Source organism: Bos javanicus, chromosome 7 (genome assembly GCF_032452875.1).
Source record: "Bos javanicus breed banteng chromosome 7, ARS-OSU_banteng_1.0, whole genome shotgun sequence".
Taxonomy (NCBI): domain Eukaryota; kingdom Metazoa; phylum Chordata; class Mammalia; order Artiodactyla; family Bovidae; genus Bos; species Bos javanicus.
Window position 1 is genome coordinate 67,299,225 of NC_083874.1, and position 18,506 is coordinate 67,317,730.

Genomic DNA, 18,506 nt, shown 5'->3' on the forward strand with positions numbered 1-18,506 from the left:
ACAGTGAATCATTCTGATTCCAAACCTCATGGTCTTGATCACTGTGATCTCTGAATTTGGCTAGGCAAAGGAAGTGGAGAGTACATTCCAAAAAATATTAAAATTAAAGAAAATTGCGGAATCAATTATCAGCAAGTTCTCTTTTTAGAAAACAATTTTGAAATTAACTTGAAGTAGTGAATTCATCAAATTTGCATCTAGTCCTTTCATGAAAATCTTGTTGGAATTTATCTAAGTTAAAATAGAAACCAGTTCTCAGCATTCCCTTCTTTAACACATTCATTTGTCACCAATCAGGTAAAGAATAAAACTCCAGACTCCTTAGTAGCATCTTCTCCAAATCTGGTCCCTTACAACCTGTTGGGATTCAGCTCCTACTACTCTCCATCTTATGTAGAGGTAGATGTGACTCCACTATAGTCATCATGGCTTTCTTAGAGTTCCTCAAATATGCCAGGCTCATCCCCTCTATCCATGGATCTTCCTATGACTGGCTCCCTCACTTCATTTGGGTATTTTCTCAGAGATAAATTCTTGGGCCTCCTGTCAAAAATGGAAATTCTCCTCCCTCCTCCCCTTCTTACCCTCTTACGCTGCCTTAGTCCTCTTCACAATACTTCATAGCTCTTGCTTGTGTAATCCTCCGAATTAAAAAAGTGCATGACTTTGTTGACTGAGCAGATGGGATTCTCTGAGCATTCAGTGATTCCCTGTGCTATATTCAGTTGTTCTACTCTTTTGAGAACATGTGCATGAAATGTGAGAGGAATATTATGCCTTAGGAGTACACACAAAGGAAGCAGCCCTAGACATCTCCCCCAGACAACTGTTGTTTCTCATTAGTTTAAGGCAAAGGGTAATTGTGGAAATTGGCAACACATCTGGAAGACTGGGAGTACGTCCTTTGGAAGGCCAATTTGGACATCAAAACTTGAACAGAAGGGCCAAATTAATAGGTAACACAGCTCTAGTGCCAGAAGGGCACGTGCCAGCCTTCCTGTTTCTGAACTTATCCCTTGAAACCTTTCTCACAAGTATCAAAAAGGCCCTGGACTCTTTGAAGCTGTAACTTGAAGTCTCATGAAAGACACTGTCGTGTACAACTGACAACTTTTCCTAATGAAAATAGAGGGAAGGCAGGACAGCTAGCTCCCTTGGGGCGCATACCCTGGTGAAAGGATCTATTTTGAAAGGGATTTTCACAGCATACATTTTTAATATCACTCAGGCCAGTGTCTTAATCGGGCTTTACTAGTGGGGAGTGTTCACCAGGCAGCAGGGAATGCCATGGTACGAATTTAATCTAAACACGTGGCATGAGTCTAATCATATTTCACTTATTTTCTTTTATGTGCCTCCTTAAGATAAATGAGTCCCCTCCTTTATCAACAATAGCTCAGAATTCATAAGCTCACATTTTTCACCTGGGACAGGGGATATAGCAACTCACACTTTATTATCCATCTCTCATTTTCTTCCCATTAAAGAATCAATAAATTCTCCACCGATGTCTCTTTTTAAAGGTTGCTTACAAGTTTCTGTTTCAGAACAATGTGTTGGTATTGGTTTTTATGCCTAAATCCTCCACAAATCTGGGTGTACATTTGGAGTGATTTGTAAGAGTTTTTACAAGAATGTCTTTGGCAAAACCGCAAGTCACACAGGACATGCTAATTGCAGCCTCTCTGGGTTGCCAGCACCAGTTCCCAGTGACAGCTGTAATTTGTTGTTGTCTAGAGAGTATCTCCTTCCTGTGCATCATAGAATAAGACTTTTTAAAGTGAAAAAGACCATAATGTTCATACTGTCCAACTTCCCATCATGAGATGGAGGAAACAGAGGCAGAACAGCTAGGCTTGTCCAAGTCTGCACTGAGGGCTAGTGGAAGAGTCCAGGCTAAGCCCAGGTGCTGTCTGTGCTCCTCTCATGATTCTTACGAATGTGCTTACATTTCCTTGAAAACGTTCTTTAAAGATAATCTTTAACCCATGTCTTGAGGTACACAATAATCCCCATGTTGATCTGTTTTCCTAGATGGTCACCAAGCACAGTACTGGTCTGGGTGAGTGGTACCCAGGACATGTTGACTTTTCAACCAGACTTGACTTCATTTGGATCTAACTTACAGTTCTTGGCAGCTGACAGAAGACTTCTCATCCATTCAGTCAAAATTTATTGTCTACCTACTCTGTGTCAGGGTTTATGACAGGTGATTAGGATAAAAAGACAGTTAAGGTACTATTCCTGCTGCTTGAAGTTTGCAGTCTAGAGAGAGAGAAAATAATAGGCGAGCATGATAGAGTATGCTCTGATGTTACAGCATCTGCTATGAATTGACTTATGCTCATGGCGCTAGTGATAAAGAACCCACCTGCCAATGCAGGAGACATAAGAGATGTGGGTTCACTCCCTGGATTGGAAAGATCCCCTGGAGAAGGGAATGGCCACCCACTCCAGTATTCTTGCCTGGAGAATTTCATGGACAGAGGAGCCCGGCCGGCTACAGTCCATGGGGTCGCAAAGCACTGGACACAACTGAAGCAACTTAGCATGCACACACACATTTCACAAGCCATATCTCATGGCCAAACCTGTCATAAGTGGGTTGGGAAATATAGATGTACATGTGACTAAAGATATAAAGAGTAGCAGGGTGTTCAAAGTGGTAGTTGCTCTGCCATTCTATGCCCTAGTTGCTTTATCATTAAACTTCCATGGACATGTAGCTTGGGTAGGTAAGAAATCTTTATCATTTGATCAGATCAGATCAGTTGCTGAGTCATGTCCAACTCTTTGCGACCCCATGAATCCCAGCACGCCACGCCTCCCTGTCCATCACCAACTCCCGGAGTTCACCCAGACTCACGTCCATCGAGTCAGTGATACCAACCAGCCATCTCATCCTCTGTCGTCCCCTTCTCCTCCTGCCCCCAATCCCTCCCAGCATCAGAGTCTTTTCCAATGAGTCAACTCTTCGAATAAGGTGGCCAAAGTACTGGAGTTTCAGCTTTAGCATCATTCCTTCCAAAGAAATCCCAGGACTGATCTCCTTCAGAATGGACTGGTTGGATCTCCTTGCAGTCCAAGGGACTCTCAAGACTCTTCTCCAACACCACAGTTCAAAAGCATCAATTCTTCGGCACTAAGATTTCTTCACAGTCCAACTCTCACATCCATACATGACCACAGGAAAAACCATAGCCTTGACTAGCTAGACCTTTGTTAGCAAAGTAATGTCTCTGCTTTTGAACATGCTATCTAGGTTGGTCATAACTTTCCTTCCAAGGAGTAAGCGTCTTTTAATTTCATGGCTGCAGTCACCATCTGCAGTGATTTTGGAGCCTAGAAAAATAAAGTCTGACACTGTTTCCACTGTTTCCCCATCTATTTCCCATGAAGTCATAGGACCGGATGCCATGATCTTCATTTTCTGAATGTTGAGCTTTAAGCCAACTTTTTCACTCTCCACTTTCACTTTCATCAAGAGGCTTTTGAGTTCCTCTTCACTTTCTGCCATAAGGGTGATGTCATCTGCATATCTGAGGTTATTGATATTTCTCCTGGCAATCTTGATTTCAGTTTGTGTTTCTTCCAGTCCAGCGTTTCTGATGATGTACTCTGCATATAAGTTAAATAAACAGGGTGACAATATACAGCCTTGAGGAACTCCTTTTCCTATTTGGAACCAGTCTGTTGTTCCATGTCCAGTTCTAACTGTTGCTTCCTGAGCTGCATACAGATTTCTCAAGAGGCAGATCAGGTGGTCTGGTATTCCCATCTCTTGAAGAATTTTCCACAGTTTATTGGGATCCACACAGTCAAAGGCTTTGGCATAGTCAATAAAGCAGAAATAGATGTTTTTCTGGAACTCTCTTGCTTTTTGTATGATCCAGCGGATGTTGGCAATTTGATCTCTGGTTCCTCTGCCTTTTCTAAAACCAGCTTGAACATCAGGAAGTTCACGGTTCACATATTGCTGAAGCCTGGCTTGGAGAATTGTGAGCATTACTTTACTAGCGTGTGAGATGAGTGCAATTGTGTGGTAGTTTGAGCATTCTTTGGCATTGCCTTTCTTTGGGATTGGAATGAAAACTGACCTTTTCCAGTCCTGTGGCCACTGCTGAGTTTTCCACATTTGCTGGCATATTGAGTGCAGCACTTTCACAACATCATCTTTTAGGATTTGAAATAGCTCAACTGGAAGCCCATTACCTCCATTAGCTTTGTTCATAGTGATGCTTTGTAAGGCCCACTTGACTTCACATTCCAGGATGTCTGGCTCTAGGTCAGTGATCACACCATCGTGATTATCTGGGTCGTGAAGATCTTTTTTGTACAGTTCTTCTGTATATTCTTGCCATTTCTTCTTAATATCTTCTGCTTCTGTTAGGTCCATACCATTTCTGTCCTTTATCGAGCTCATCTTTGCATGAAATGTTCCTTTGGTATCTCTGATTTTCTTGAAGAGATCCCTAGTCTTTCCCATTCTGTTGTTTTCCTCTATTTCTTTGCATTGATCGCTGAAGAAGCCTTTCTTATCTCTTCTTACTATTCTTCGGAACTCTGCATTCAGATGTTTATATCTTGGTATTTGACTGATACACAGGGATTGTCTGATTTAATCGTCTGTTTATAGGATATTATTATCTTCTAAGTATTCGTATAAGGAGAGTGCGATATGTAAGGGTACTAGCAAGTTAAGTGGTCACACTAGCACTGTAACTATGCAGTCTGATTCTAGAATTCATATTCTTAGCCAATATACCATAATGCTGTGTGTATGTATTTATGTGTTCCCATTACTGAGATAAAGTGGTTTCTAAAAGATTGAGGAATATCATGGAAGACTTCTCAAGGAAACTGAGAGGTATGCCCTAAAGAACAAGTAGTAACAAAGTCATTTAGAAATAAAGAGAATGAGGCTTATTGCCTGTGTGTATGCATGGGAGAGGAATTCCCTCTCTTTGGCCAATTGTCTCATCCCCAGGAAAATTATAGAGCAAAGGATGCCCATCTATATATTACTACTGGCATCCAGGAAATATAGAATGCTTCAAATACCATGGCCTTGGACCTATAAATCATTAAAAACAACTTGATGAGATGTTATAAAGCATAAATGAGAAATCACAATTCTGACTCAGTGAGGCAGCAAAGCAATTTGACAGATGTATGTGTCTTATATGCCCCCTTCACACTCACACTCTCTCTCTCTCTCTCTCTCTCTCACACACACACACACACACACACACACACACACACACAATTCTAACCAGTCTTTGAGGCTTAGCTTTGGTGATAACTGGGAAGTAATAAGGAGAAGAAAGAAAAACTACAGGCTAAGTTGACATGAATGGTAAAAGAAGGAACATACGAATAAAGTTGAGATTATATAGCAGCTGACAAAAAGGATCAGAACCTGTGACCCAGACACTGAGGGGTCATCTGGTCTTTGCTGTTGTGTTGTCATTCAGCACCAATTACGGTCCAATATTTAATGCTCGCTGGAAAAGACCAATAGCAACCTTCCTAGACTACCCACAATGTAACTGACTTGGTCAGTAAATGCTTCCTAGGTCTAATGCAGTTGCTGCGTCTTCCTTCACGCTGCTCCTCCTTCCCCAGCTTGGTCCTTGATGGGAACAGAACACTTGCCAGCATCTTTCTTTTATCCTTGCACACCAGCTGAGGACAAATAATGGAGTTGTCTCTTACCACTTCCCTCTTGAACCTGCTACCTCTTGGCCCAGCACACGTCTCTGAACCTGTTCTCTTTACTGATTTGGAGAATTTGAAAGCACATGTCATGTCTCCTGAACTGGATTTCTTTGTTCTTGGAATATCAGTGCATGTCTATTACTCTTAAACAAACAAACAAACAAAAACAACAACTTGTTAAGGTTAAATCTACACACTATAAGATTCAGCCCTTTAAGTGTGATTTCAGTGATTTTTGGTAAATTTACTGGTTTTGGCCACTAGCATCACATTCCAAATTTAGAACAGTTCTGTAATCTCAGTAAAATCCCTTAGGGTTTTTTAAAGTCACTCCTCAATCCTAATCTATGACTACTGCTCATCTACTTTCTGCCTTTATAAATTTGCCTCACTGGATGTTATATATAAGCAGACTCATACAATACATGATCTTTTGTGTCTGGCTTCATTCACTTTGCATAATGTTTTTGAGATTTATCTGTGTTGTGGCATGGATCAGTCTGTTCCTTTTGCACTGCTAAATAGTATTCCGTAGAATATTTTATATATTCATCTGTTGGTGAGCATCTGGCTTGTTTCTCCTTTTTGACTATTAAGAATTTTACTATAATGGCCATTTATGTCCCAGTCTTTGTGTGAGCGTAGGTTTTATTTATCTTGGGCAGATGGCTCAGAGTGGAGTTTCTGGGTCGCGTGGTGACTGTCTTTAACTCTTGAACAGTCAAATCCTTTTGTAAGTGCCTGCCCCCATTGTGTTCCCACCAGTGGAATGTGAGTCCCCGTATCTCCACACCCTCGCCGTTACCTGCGTTACTTGTGTTTTGTCCTTTAAACGAGCAGCTCCTAGAAGGGAGGGACTCGATCTTCAATCCTCATCACTTTGCATTTAACACAGGGCTGGGCAAACACTTGGATCTTAACCATGCAGTATGCAGTGCGGTAGTGAAGGACTTAAATTTCGTAATTAGACTCTCAGGGTGTCTGAACATCAGTTTTCTCAACTATGAAATGGGCTAACATTGCCTACCCACTAGAGTTATAATGAGGATGAATGGACATGTCAGTCAAGTGCTTTGCCTAATGCTTATAGCAATGGTAGCTTTGTTATTGTTTTTCATTTGTACTGATGCATCCTTTCTGAGCCCTCTCTAGCTTACTTTTTATTGCTCTTGCAGTCACATACTTAGTTATAGACAATATATTGGGCCTGAAAGATGGAGTAAGGGCTGACACACTACCACTCATCTCAAGGAATTTGAAGTCAAGTGGAAGGACACAGATGTCAATGGATCATTGTACTGCTGTGGGTAAATGCTGTGATGGAGGTGCTCACGAAGTGTGCACATCAGAGAAGGGCCCCTAGACCCAGAAAAGACATCTGACCAAAACCAAAGGACTGGAGAGAGAGGCAGAAGGGTTAGGAAGAGCCTTGTTGGCCAAGGGAGGGACATTAGTGAAAACTGAAAAGGGAAAGACTTTGGAGAAATTGCTAGCCTGCTTTGTGACAGAGTGAAGGGAAACCGATAAGAGATGAGGCTGGAGAAGTGGCTGGTGCCAGATGAAGAAGGTGTTAAATATTACATTAAGGAGTTTCTGCTTTACCTGTGTGCTACCATGTCATTACATTTTACAGGCTGAGAGGAAGGTTCAGTATGTGAATGGCAGAAGTGACTGCTTACGGATTAAAGGGAGGAAAGGTGGAACAATCTCAAAATCTATAACATTCTGGTGGAGTATTTCTCAACTTTTTTCTTTTCATTATTGCCTCCCCCTCCCCGAGAGCATTTTTAGACTCCTCACTCCCCTCACCATGAAATTTTAATTATATTAATATACTATGTATGCAGTCTATATATAAGCATATTTGTGCTTTATACGTAAGAGTGTGATTTGCATCTTCACCCAATCACCAGTTTTCACCCATTTGGTACTATACCACCCTAGTTGAAAACTCTTGCTGTATTTGGAAATCTGCTCAAGGGACAGGTTGAGCTTTTAACATCTTTGCAGTTCCCACAGTACACCTTTCAAAATACAGCTTTATTTGAAATGACATTATAATACTTCACAAGTATTTGCTGATCATATCCTATGAATTAAGCAATGTTGTAGAAATTGAGAGTTCAGACAACAAAATCCCATCTCTCCTGAAGCTTGCCTTTCTGAAGCAATCTGTGTGCAGATACAGTTGTTTCACTCTGATCAAAATCAAGCAATGCCTACCATTGAAACTGTTACAAGAGCTCATCTTGAGACCTGCTTACTAAAATAGGACCTGGCATTACTTCAAGCTTGAAAATGTGCTGATGGAATTAAAAACCTGTTTGATGCTGATATAGCAAGAAAATGAGAGGAGCAAGAAATAATACTTTCTTTAGAGGAAGGCAACACTGATTCTCATCCCTCATTCCACAAGGGCCAACAGGGCATCCCACAGCGCTCGGGATGTTCGGACATCTCAATGTTTTGCCCAGCACTAGTCACTGTCTTTCATTGGCAATGGCTCGGAGAACTGTGGTCCCTTTGTGTCTTGAAAAGGGATCTCTCTGCTATGCCTGGGAAGGGGGAAGTTTGGAGAGGCTGGAGTCCTGCATCCATTTCTCTCTGAGGTCCTAACTCTCCTAGGGACGCTGGCAGGACAGTAGTCTCTAGAACTCATGGAAATCATAGACGCCTTCTCCATCCCCAGTGGAAATAAATCTCATCTTCTACTTGCCTCCCTGCCCAACATGCCTGACATAGTCCATTTACTGAGTTACCTTTTACAAATGATAAGAAACCCCAGTGCTTTCAGACTGCCTCTGCTTCTTTGCACTCAAAATCTCTAAGCTACATGATTATAAAGCCTGAGAACCTATCTGAAATGGTGATGAAAAGGGCTGGGGTCTGACATGGGAGATATGAAGAAAGAAATAAATTAATACTTCAGTCTATTGTCCTGCCACTCTGAAATCTCTGCATTTATTCTCGACTCATCTTGTGGAAAACTGGCTACTTGAAACAATCAAACTGGACAGTCTGAGCCAGATAAAACATAAAGAGCAAATGCCATCATCCTTGGTCCAGCCCAGAGGGAGATTCTCTCTAGATTCCATCCACCTCTGTACCTGTCCCCAGGCCCTATCTCCTCCAGAAGACCTTACAAGGGGCCACTCTAACTTGGCCTGGAAAAATAATGAGATTTGCTCATGTGTTTGTGAAAACTCTTATGTGCTAGGCAGGGGATAGGCCCAGGGGACACTGTACTGACAGGTCAGTAGAGACCATTCCCTCGCTGGGACAGTGGGTCCTGGGTTCCCACTTCTGTCCCAAGTGTACTTTGTCAAATGTAGGACCATTGGCTGGATGATGTTGGCTCAGTCAAGGCCAGCTAGTGGGCTGCTAGAATTTTCATGCTTCCTTCAAAGAATGACGTTTTGCCATTTGAAGAGAGGGGGGGGAAATGGTCTATTTCTAATTACTTTGGGAATGACTGTGAATCTTCCCAATGCTTCTTTTTCCATCTTACTGGGAAGGAAGTTTTGATTCAAAACTGACCTAAAACTCCTATCTTAATAATACCCGTAGCTTCTTGTGAAGTTAAAATAAAATAGTTTTAAATAAGGCTGTTCTCAAGCTGTTTCAGTGTGCATTTAATCCAGTATGATTGTTCCAGAGCTATCAAGGAGATGCTAATGTGAGAACATATTTAGTTGGTTACTCTAGTATGTATTATAGTTTGCAAATAAAGGCTAATCATAGTGATTCAGGGGCTTCCCAGGTGGCGCAGTGGTAGAGAATCCACCTGTCAATGCAGGAGACCAGGGAAAGTCCCTAGACTTTCTCAGGAGACCATAGTTAAGTCCCTAGATTGGGAAGAACCCCTGGAGTAGGAAATGGCAACCCACTCCAGTATTTTTGCCTGGAAAATTCCATGGACAGAGGAATCTGGTGGGTTACAGACCATGGAGTTGCAAAGAGTCAGACACCACTGAGCACACACAAGCACAATGACAATAATTCACACTATTGGAAAGAGCCTTCCCGCCACGTGTCTTGGGCAGACCTAGGGACTGGGACAGAAAGTGGAAAAATGAAGTGATGAGGCACAAGTGTAGGAAGAACCTGTAAATGGAAGAAACAATACGTATTTGGCAAATTGGTAGTGAGCGACTGAGCACACACACTTCTTACCAAAAAAGGCATTAAAGTAAAAGTGAAACTACTATTACAAAGGAGTTAATTGACTGCTGGATTGGATGAGCTTTTCTCAAACGTTGCTCTTTCTTATATTTCCTTGACTATTCTTCTTTGGCTGTGTGCCACCTGTATTATAAACAGCCCAGAGGACATGTTTGAGAAGGGCTGTTCCTCTTTCTGCCTCCCCATAGCTTGCAGCACATAGTTAAGCACACAGTAGGCTTCCCAGAAATAGCAGATGATTTAGCCTGTGTATAGTCCCATGGGAGGCAGTTGGGTTGTAATAAAGAGCCTTTAGACTCTGGGAAGGTGGAATAAAGGTATTTGACCATAAAACTGGATGATGTTAGTCTTGCAGTTGGAGATGACCCTCTCTACAGTTGCTGAGCACACCAACCAAGTAAGTGAAAATCAAAGTGGTATTAAGAAAGATACTTTAAATATACATTAGATTGGGTTCGAATAATGAGTAAAAGTATATAGTCTGAATTTGATAGTCTTGGGTTTAAGTTCCTGATTTTGTCATTAACTAGGTATGTAACTGTGAGTGAGTTGTTGCTGTTGTTGCTCAGTCGTGTCCAACTCTCTGCGACCCCATGGACTGCAGCTTGCCGGGCTTCCCGGTTCTTCACTACCTCCTGGAGTTTACTCAAACTCATGTCCATTTTGAGTCAGTGATGTCATCCAAGCATCTCATCATCAGTCGCCCCTTCTCCTGCCTTCAGTCTTTCCCAGTATTCAGGGTCTTTTCCAATGAGTCAGTTCTTTGCATCAGGTGACCAAAGTACTGGAGTTTCAGCTTCAGCATCAGTCCTTCCAGTGACTATTCAGGACTGATTTCCTTTTGGATGGACTGGTTTGATCTCCTTGCTGTCCAAGGGACTCTCAAGAGTCTTCTGCACCACAGTGCAAAGGCATCAATTCTTTGGCGCTCAGCCTTTTTTATTGTGTCACTTACCAGTGAATAAGTTATTCACCAGTAAATTTTCTCATGTATAAAATAAGGAAAATAATGACTATCTCATAAGACCGTTGAGGAGATGATAATTACATTAGATAATATAAGGATGCATGTGTGTGAAGTCAATTCAGTCGTGTCCGACTCTGTGCGGCCCTGTGGACTACAGCCCACCAGGCTCCTCTGTCCATGAGATTCTCTAGGCAAGAATATTGGAGTGGGTTGCCTTGCCCTCCTCCAGGGGGTCTTCCCAACCCAGGCATTGAACCCTCATCTCTTATGTCTCCTGCATTGCCAGGTGTTCATTACCACTAGCATCAAATATATGACATAGTATAGATTTTTGATAAAGATTGATTTTTAAAATAAAGCATGAAAACATTTTATAACCTCTTAAAATACAAAAATTGTTACAGAAAATTATATAGTACAGATAAGCAAAAGGAAGAAAATAAAAATACTCATATTTTAGGCATACAAAAATAGCTAACCTTAACATTTAAATGTATGTTTTTGTATAATTTTTTCCCTGCGAAATGTTCTCTAGAATTTTTCCTCTTAAGTCCATGTATGTATGTATATACATATGTATATATAGTTATAAAAAAATGGTATGAAATATACATATGTATTTGTTAATCAATTTTTTTCACTTAATAATGGACTGTGAATATTTGCCTGTGTTCTTAAATATTCCTCTACAAGAGCTATATCATATCCCATTGTAGCATATTTACCCTTTTAACATGAAAGTTTTATTTTCTAATTTTTCATGTTTTTATTTTATAAAATGAAATGGCGATGAACAACTTTGTTGCCAAATGTTTTCACATCTATATGATTATTTTCTTATAGTTAAAATCAAGAAGTAGCATGGTAATTTCAATAATGATAAAGAAAATGAAATTAAAGTAAAAAACACAGAGTATAGTAATTGGAACATAGTAAGTCATCAATAAATACTAATAGGGTATTTATGAATGAACTATAAGAAAGGAAGGAGATTTATTTGAAATTACTTGCTGATTACCCCAAATATAATCTTTTATTTAAGAATATTTAGGAGTTCCATTTGGTTTGATAAATACACATCAGAAAAAAATTAACTAACTTAGGAAATATTAAAGGCAGGAGGAGAAGGGGGTGATAGAGAATGAGATGGTTGGATGGCATTGCCAACTCAGTGGACATGAATTTGAGCAAACTCCAGGAGACAGTGAAGGACAGGGAAGCCTGATGTGCTGCAGTCCATGGGGTCGCAGAGTTAGACACGACTGAGCAACTTAACCACAGAAATCTATCTATAGATGTCAGGTTTAGTATATGTTTCTGTTACAGAGTCCAAGCTTATATTGCTCACCATTAACACAGGCCAAGAATTCAGGGATGAGTTGCTGAGGTGAGGAATAGTGACTTTGTTCAGAAAGTCTTCATACTGAGAAGATGGTAGACTAGGGTCCCAAGTGAAAGTGTTAGTCACTCAGTCATGCCTGACTCCTTGCGATCCCATGGACTGCAGCCCATCAGGCTCCTCTGTCCATGGGGTTTTCCAGGCAAGGACATTGGAGTGGTTTGCCATTTCCTTCTCCAGGGAATCTTTCCAACCCAGGAATCGAACCCAGGTCTCCTGTACCGCAGGCAGATTCTTTAACCAACTGAGCTACCAGGGAAAGATGCAAGGGTCCCAAAGAACCATCTTATACAAGTTAAAATGCAGGCTTCTTTTATACTAAAAGTCAGGGGAATGGCTTATTGTTGCAGGAATCCATTGTTCTTGCATCCATCCATGTGGGTCTGGTCCGAATGTTAGTATAAACCTATAACAACATAATTGGTATTTTCTGTTCTGAAACTTTTTACCTTTATATGAATGGGAAAGTGTTATACCTTTAAAGGCCAGCACTTTGAGAATGAGCTATCCCGTGTTTTTCAGTCTGTAGTCAACATTCTTTTACAAAAGTGCAGACCAACATGACTAAGTACAAGCAACAGAGAGCTCAAGATTTAGAGATAAGAGAATAGATCCAAGTTGGAATCAGGTTTGCTTTCTCTGTTACATTTCTATGAAAAGATCTGCTTCTCCAGTTAATGGAAATCATCATAATAACCCAAAATACAATAACTCATACCCCCTTTTGGTGGGGGGAGGGCTGTGTGGACATTTGCTTTTGCTTTTTCTCTTTGTTGTGGATCCTCCCTGATGCTAGTGGGATATGGGCATGCCTTCCAGCCTACCACCCCTCACACTGGGTTTAAATGCCCAGGCTAGGACCCTCTTGGAAAAGCTGTCCCCACAAGTAACAACAATAGAAATATACAGATGACCCGCTATCCATGAAAGAACAATATTGACCAAGAAAGATCTGTTCTCATCCATGGACTGAAGTGCCGTTATAAAAGAAAATTGGGGAAAAATGTGTATTCTCCTCTTGGTCACTTAGAGTCCCCCTACCCCCATACAATGTCTATAACAAGTATATTGAGGTACAGAGCACATAGCAGTGCTGGAGAGAAGATATGGTAGACTTAAGTCAGAAGGTTTAGGGGTCTGATAAAACATAGCTTAGTGATATAGGTTGGGCGAAAATTGTGGTGACCTAGACAGCATTTGATTCAGGCTGCTCTTTACCTCTAGCCAATGGCAGCTATGTGAGAAGGCAGACTCAGACTTGCCATGGCTTTCAGTTTTCATGAGATGCTGATAACCTGAAGTTTTCATTTGAATTTTGCACTTTTCAAATGGTTTTGAGAAAATACAGGAATAAATTTTTAATGCATTTTATATATTCATATATATTTTAAATCACATATATATATAACATATGGTTTACTTAATTAATCTGAATCCCCAGCTTGCTGTCTACAGATTTGGAGATTTGTCAGTCTTCATAACTTCCTAAGTCAGATCCTTAAAATGAATGAGTGAATGAATGTGTGTGCATGCATGTGGATATATGTACATGCATACCTACACAGACATATTATTAGCTCTGTTTCTCTGGAGAACCTTGGCTGATACAGATACAAACACACACCTTTACTTGGAGAAGAAAGAAATATAATGTGACAGAAATATACTGTGACAGAAGCTAGACTTCTTTGAATGTATCTTGGTTTATAGATTTGACTTTGGTTCCATCTAAATAGTTCACAAATCTATAACAAAACAAGACTTTAAAAAAGCATTCATGAAAAATTGAAGCAGCAGGTGTGTGGGCAGGGATGAAACAGTTGAACCTAACTGACAAGAGGTTGCTGACATAACCATTCAGAATAAAACTATTTTAAATGACTTTAAAATGCAGCCATTTGACTATAGTTTACTAGTTGTACATACTCAAGATTTTTTAAGGGCAAATTTTTATTTGCTTTTCTTAATCATAATGTTAGTATGGTTAGTGGCATTGGTTTTTCTGAAACTGTTCTTTGTGTCTTGTGGATTAAATCAAATGAGTAGTCATATTGATGTTATTGAAAACAGGGATTTTTGGTATGGAAAATAGGTAATAACACTGTAAGATCCATGAGGTTAAATGAAAACCTTCAAGGCCTAAGTTTGAATTGAAATTTCATGAAAACGTATGGTATATTCCATTTAAAACATATACACAACTCATTTTCTAGCTCTGTTCACATAAACAAGAGCCAGTCACATAAACAAGCTCTCAGGTTATGGTATCTAAACACCATTTCCTACTGAAATGAACCCAAGTTCTTACTAGAAATGGCTGGTTCTGTCCTGGGGCAAGACTTATGTAAGATAACCCTGGAACATCTTACCATGCCAGAAACAAGAGGGTGGTTAAAGATGCCTGAGTCTTAATTAAAGGACTTGAAGAGACCCCCACTGAGCAAGAAGAGAACACTGTAAACTTCAATAGGAATAAAAACTGCACTGGAATGAAGCAAATCAAAATGTTCATAATGATATTTTTTTAAAAAGAAAACCTTTGGTCATCTTTGGAGAATATTAGGTAACTAATTCAAATTTTGAACATTAATCAATAAAGGAGGAAAAATCAAGCATCTATCAAGTTTTTATATAATTTAGGATAAACATGTAGTTGATGATATAAAATTTCTGTTGATGCAATACCCCAGATAATAAATTAAGAAATAATTATTTTATCACCAGTTTGAAATCTCTACTGAAATAATGGATCCTCTCAGTCACCAGTGGCTTATGACATCATTGCAAAAGATGTTCACTGCTTCCTGATAGAGCATGTGGTAGGCAGAAAAAATGCCCTCCCTTCTAAAAACATCAATGTCCTAATCTCAGAATCCATCAATATGTTGCATTACATGGCAAAAGGGAATTAATGTTATGATAGAATTATGGTGATCTTAACATAGATTATCCTTGTATGCTTCATGAACTTTAAGTGTCTAAACCAATGCAATACTGTAAAGCAGTTATCCTTCAATTAGAAATAAATTTTAAAAGTTTTTTAAAAAATAAAACTTGTAAAAATTATGAAATCTGAATAAAATCTGTACCTAAGTTATTAAAAAAAAATAGACAGATAATTCATTGTTGGAATGATTCGATGTAAGAAAGATTCAACCAACCATTGCTGACTTGCAGATGGAAGGGGCCACAAGCCAAGGAATGTGGGCAGCCTTGAGAAATGAGAAAATGTCAAAAAATGGGTTCTGTCTTAGGGCCTTCTGAAAGAGTGTAGCAGCCCTGCTGTCACCTTGATTTTCCCCTTTGAGCCCTGGGTCTGACTTCTAACATACAGATAATAAATTTGTGCTGTCTTAAACCATTGAGTTTGTGGTTATTTGTGATGGTAACAAAATAAAACTAATACATTTCATTTTCTAGGATGTATTTTCTTAGAAAACTGACCCTGAATCTCCTCAAGCTTCTTGACTTACAGAAAATTCAGGAGAGAGAGGAACACATGACATAAAATTATGGGAATGTTCAGCAAAATTGAAACTCGGGAAAATGCTATTGGAAAAAATGTCATTTTGTTTATCAAATAAGTGTGTTTTTGTGTGTGGATGTGTGACAGAAATTGAGGAGATTTAAGGAGATGATCTAGTATTTTATGTACCAAACAATTGCAATAGGGAACTTGATTTCAAACAAAAAGATATAAAGAGAAGAATATTCACGAGACTTGAACATTGACCCTGGGTACTTGATCATATTTAGCAGTAATTTTATTTATCTTTTTGCTGTGGTAATGGTATTATGGTTATATTTAAATAAAGGAGTTTGATATAGTAGCTGTAATAGAGAACAGTAGCCATAAGTTGATAATTGTTGAAGATGAATGATAACTACATAAGTGTTTGCTATTTATCCTTTCTACTTTTATATTTCAATATTTCCATGCTGCTGCTGCTGCTGCTAAGTTGCTTCAGTTGTGTCCGACTCTGTGCAACCCCATAGATGGCAGCCCACCAATAATAAAGTATTAATAAATATGTTAGTAAATAATTTGACTCCTTAAATATTTTGTGAGCCAAAGACACCATGTCCAAAGGATGGATTAGACCAACAGACTGCAGTTTGTCATTTCTGCATAGTTTCAGATATCAGATCTTTTACTTTAACCTGGGAAATCATATTTTTCTTCTTTCCACACTAATCTCCTGCCTCCATTCTTTCACCACTGCCTAGTCAAAAGGGTGCCTTTCATCTGTGCTGCTTAGATTTCTGCTTGCTTGAAAAATTTACTCAATTTTCCAAGATTGTTTGAAATCGATTTTCTCAGAAAAAGTTAGCAAAGAGGGTAATATGCATAATCACACTGAACAATGCCTCCAAGTGTATTATGTCTTCATTTTGACCTCCTCTCATTCCACGTTCTTAAAAAAAAGAAAGGCAATAATTTTGTTTCAATTTTTGAAAACCTAAGGTATTTTTGAAATTTGGACTAATCAAATTTTCCATGTTCTCTCTGTGCCTCTATTTTAGGATGGAATGGGAAACTTGAGAATCACAGAAAAAGGTCTAAAGCTAGAAGGAGACTCAGAATTCTTGCAACCTCTCTACGCCAAAGAAATCCAGTCCCGACCAGTAAGTTTCTGTTGGAAGAAGGAATCATTGTTTCTCTTGAATCTAAACCTGGGGGAAAATTATCTTGCCAATGACTGAATATAAAAGGTTGAGGGATGGGGTAGCAATGTACATAGTAACATGCCTTTGAATCGAAACTTTTGAATGCAGTTGCCTCTGCAGTACAAATGAGATGACCTCTCTGAGCCTCTTTCCAACCCTGCCAAATAGAGAGTGATAACCTTTATTAGTGAACTTTCTAGATTGTACTACAAAGAAAACAAGAAAAAAAATGTGGAAGTGCATTAAAGTGCTATATAAATCCAAGAAAGTCTTCCTATTGCTATTAATTGTCAAGTATTTCAAAGCCCTCTTTAGAAATAGTCCTAAAGAACTAGAATTTTTTATGAAGAATGTGGACAATATGGCAAAGGTTGATTAGAATCAATTTAATATATTAACAGCTATGCTCAAAAATGGTATTTAAATGATCACACTAGAGTGTGTGCTCTGTCCCATGTACTTTGCTATTCTGATGAGTTGTTATCATTATCTAATATAATTCACAGATTGGTCCAATGGGATGATGTTTATTGTTGTCTTCATTTTACAGATTAAAGAATTGAGGCTTGGAGAAGTAGGTTGTTCCAAGCCATGTTCTTATGAACCAGGAGAGCAAAGATTTCAACTCAGGAAATCCAATTCAAAAGCTTCTCTGTTAACCATAGCCTTCTACCAAAGCTCTTTGTCTCATTCTTTTTATTTTTTTTAAGTCTTAATGAAGTGATCCCTAGACACCTTGATTTTATTAGCCAATATTATCAAAATTAGTATTTGTTTTGAGTATATTTTGGTGTTATTTGTTCTTTAGCTTTCATTTTTGCTTTTTGGTGGGGTGGTGAAGTGTTGAAAAGGATTATTGATGTATCTGCTCTGCCTGGGATTGGTTCTCATCCACCTGTGAACAAATAACATGGAAGTTCTCCAAAGCACCATTTGCATTGTGTGCATCGATTAATGAAATTCAGCAAGTTGAGGCAGTGGGTAATTTTATCTGAGTACTGTCTAAACTACTGAGTTGTACAGACTGAACGCAACTACTGAATTGCCAACAAGTTTACTTCCTTCTGTGTCTGGTGAGAGGGAGGGAGCCATGATGCTAAAATCATCAAGAAGACCAAATTAATTCAGTCACCCAGTCAGTGATTATGAAATTTAACAGGGACTCCATACCATACTGGCTTAAAGTACCAAAAATATTGTAAATGTATCCATTGTTTCTGTGGAAGCTATATCCTAGAAGGAATAATTGGATAAAACTGTAACGAGTGTTGGGATAGGATTCTGCATTGGACTGAACAGTCAATTTCAATCATTTAAGAAATGACTATTGTGTTCATTGCTCTTGATTTATTTTTACTCTTCCTAACCTAGCAAGTGGGCTTCCCTGGTGGCTCAAGATGGTAAAGAATTTGCCTGCAGTGCAGGAGACCTGGGTTCAATCTCTGGGTCTGGAAGTCCCTAGGAGACGGGAATGGCTACCCACTCCAGTATTCTTGCCTGGAGAATCCCATGGACAGAGGCGGCTGGTGGTACAGTCCATATAGTCACAAAGAGTAGGACGTGACAAGGCAA

The 18,506-nt window shown here is 39.3% G+C and overlaps 1 protein-coding gene across 5 annotated transcripts in view; it reads left to right on the forward strand.

The window, feature by feature from the left end:
* The window catches only part of SGCD (sarcoglycan delta), a 1,108,732-nt gene that overhangs the window by 845,114 nt on the left and 245,112 nt on the right, over positions 1-18,506 (forward strand). For all 5 annotated transcript variants that reach the window (XM_061424150.1, XM_061424148.1, XM_061424147.1 and 2 more), the window contains one exon: positions 16,791-16,892. In XM_061424150.1, coding sequence (XP_061280134.1) covers positions 16,791-16,892 — 102 coding nt within the window. The remainder of the gene's footprint in view (positions 1-16,790; positions 16,893-18,506) is intronic.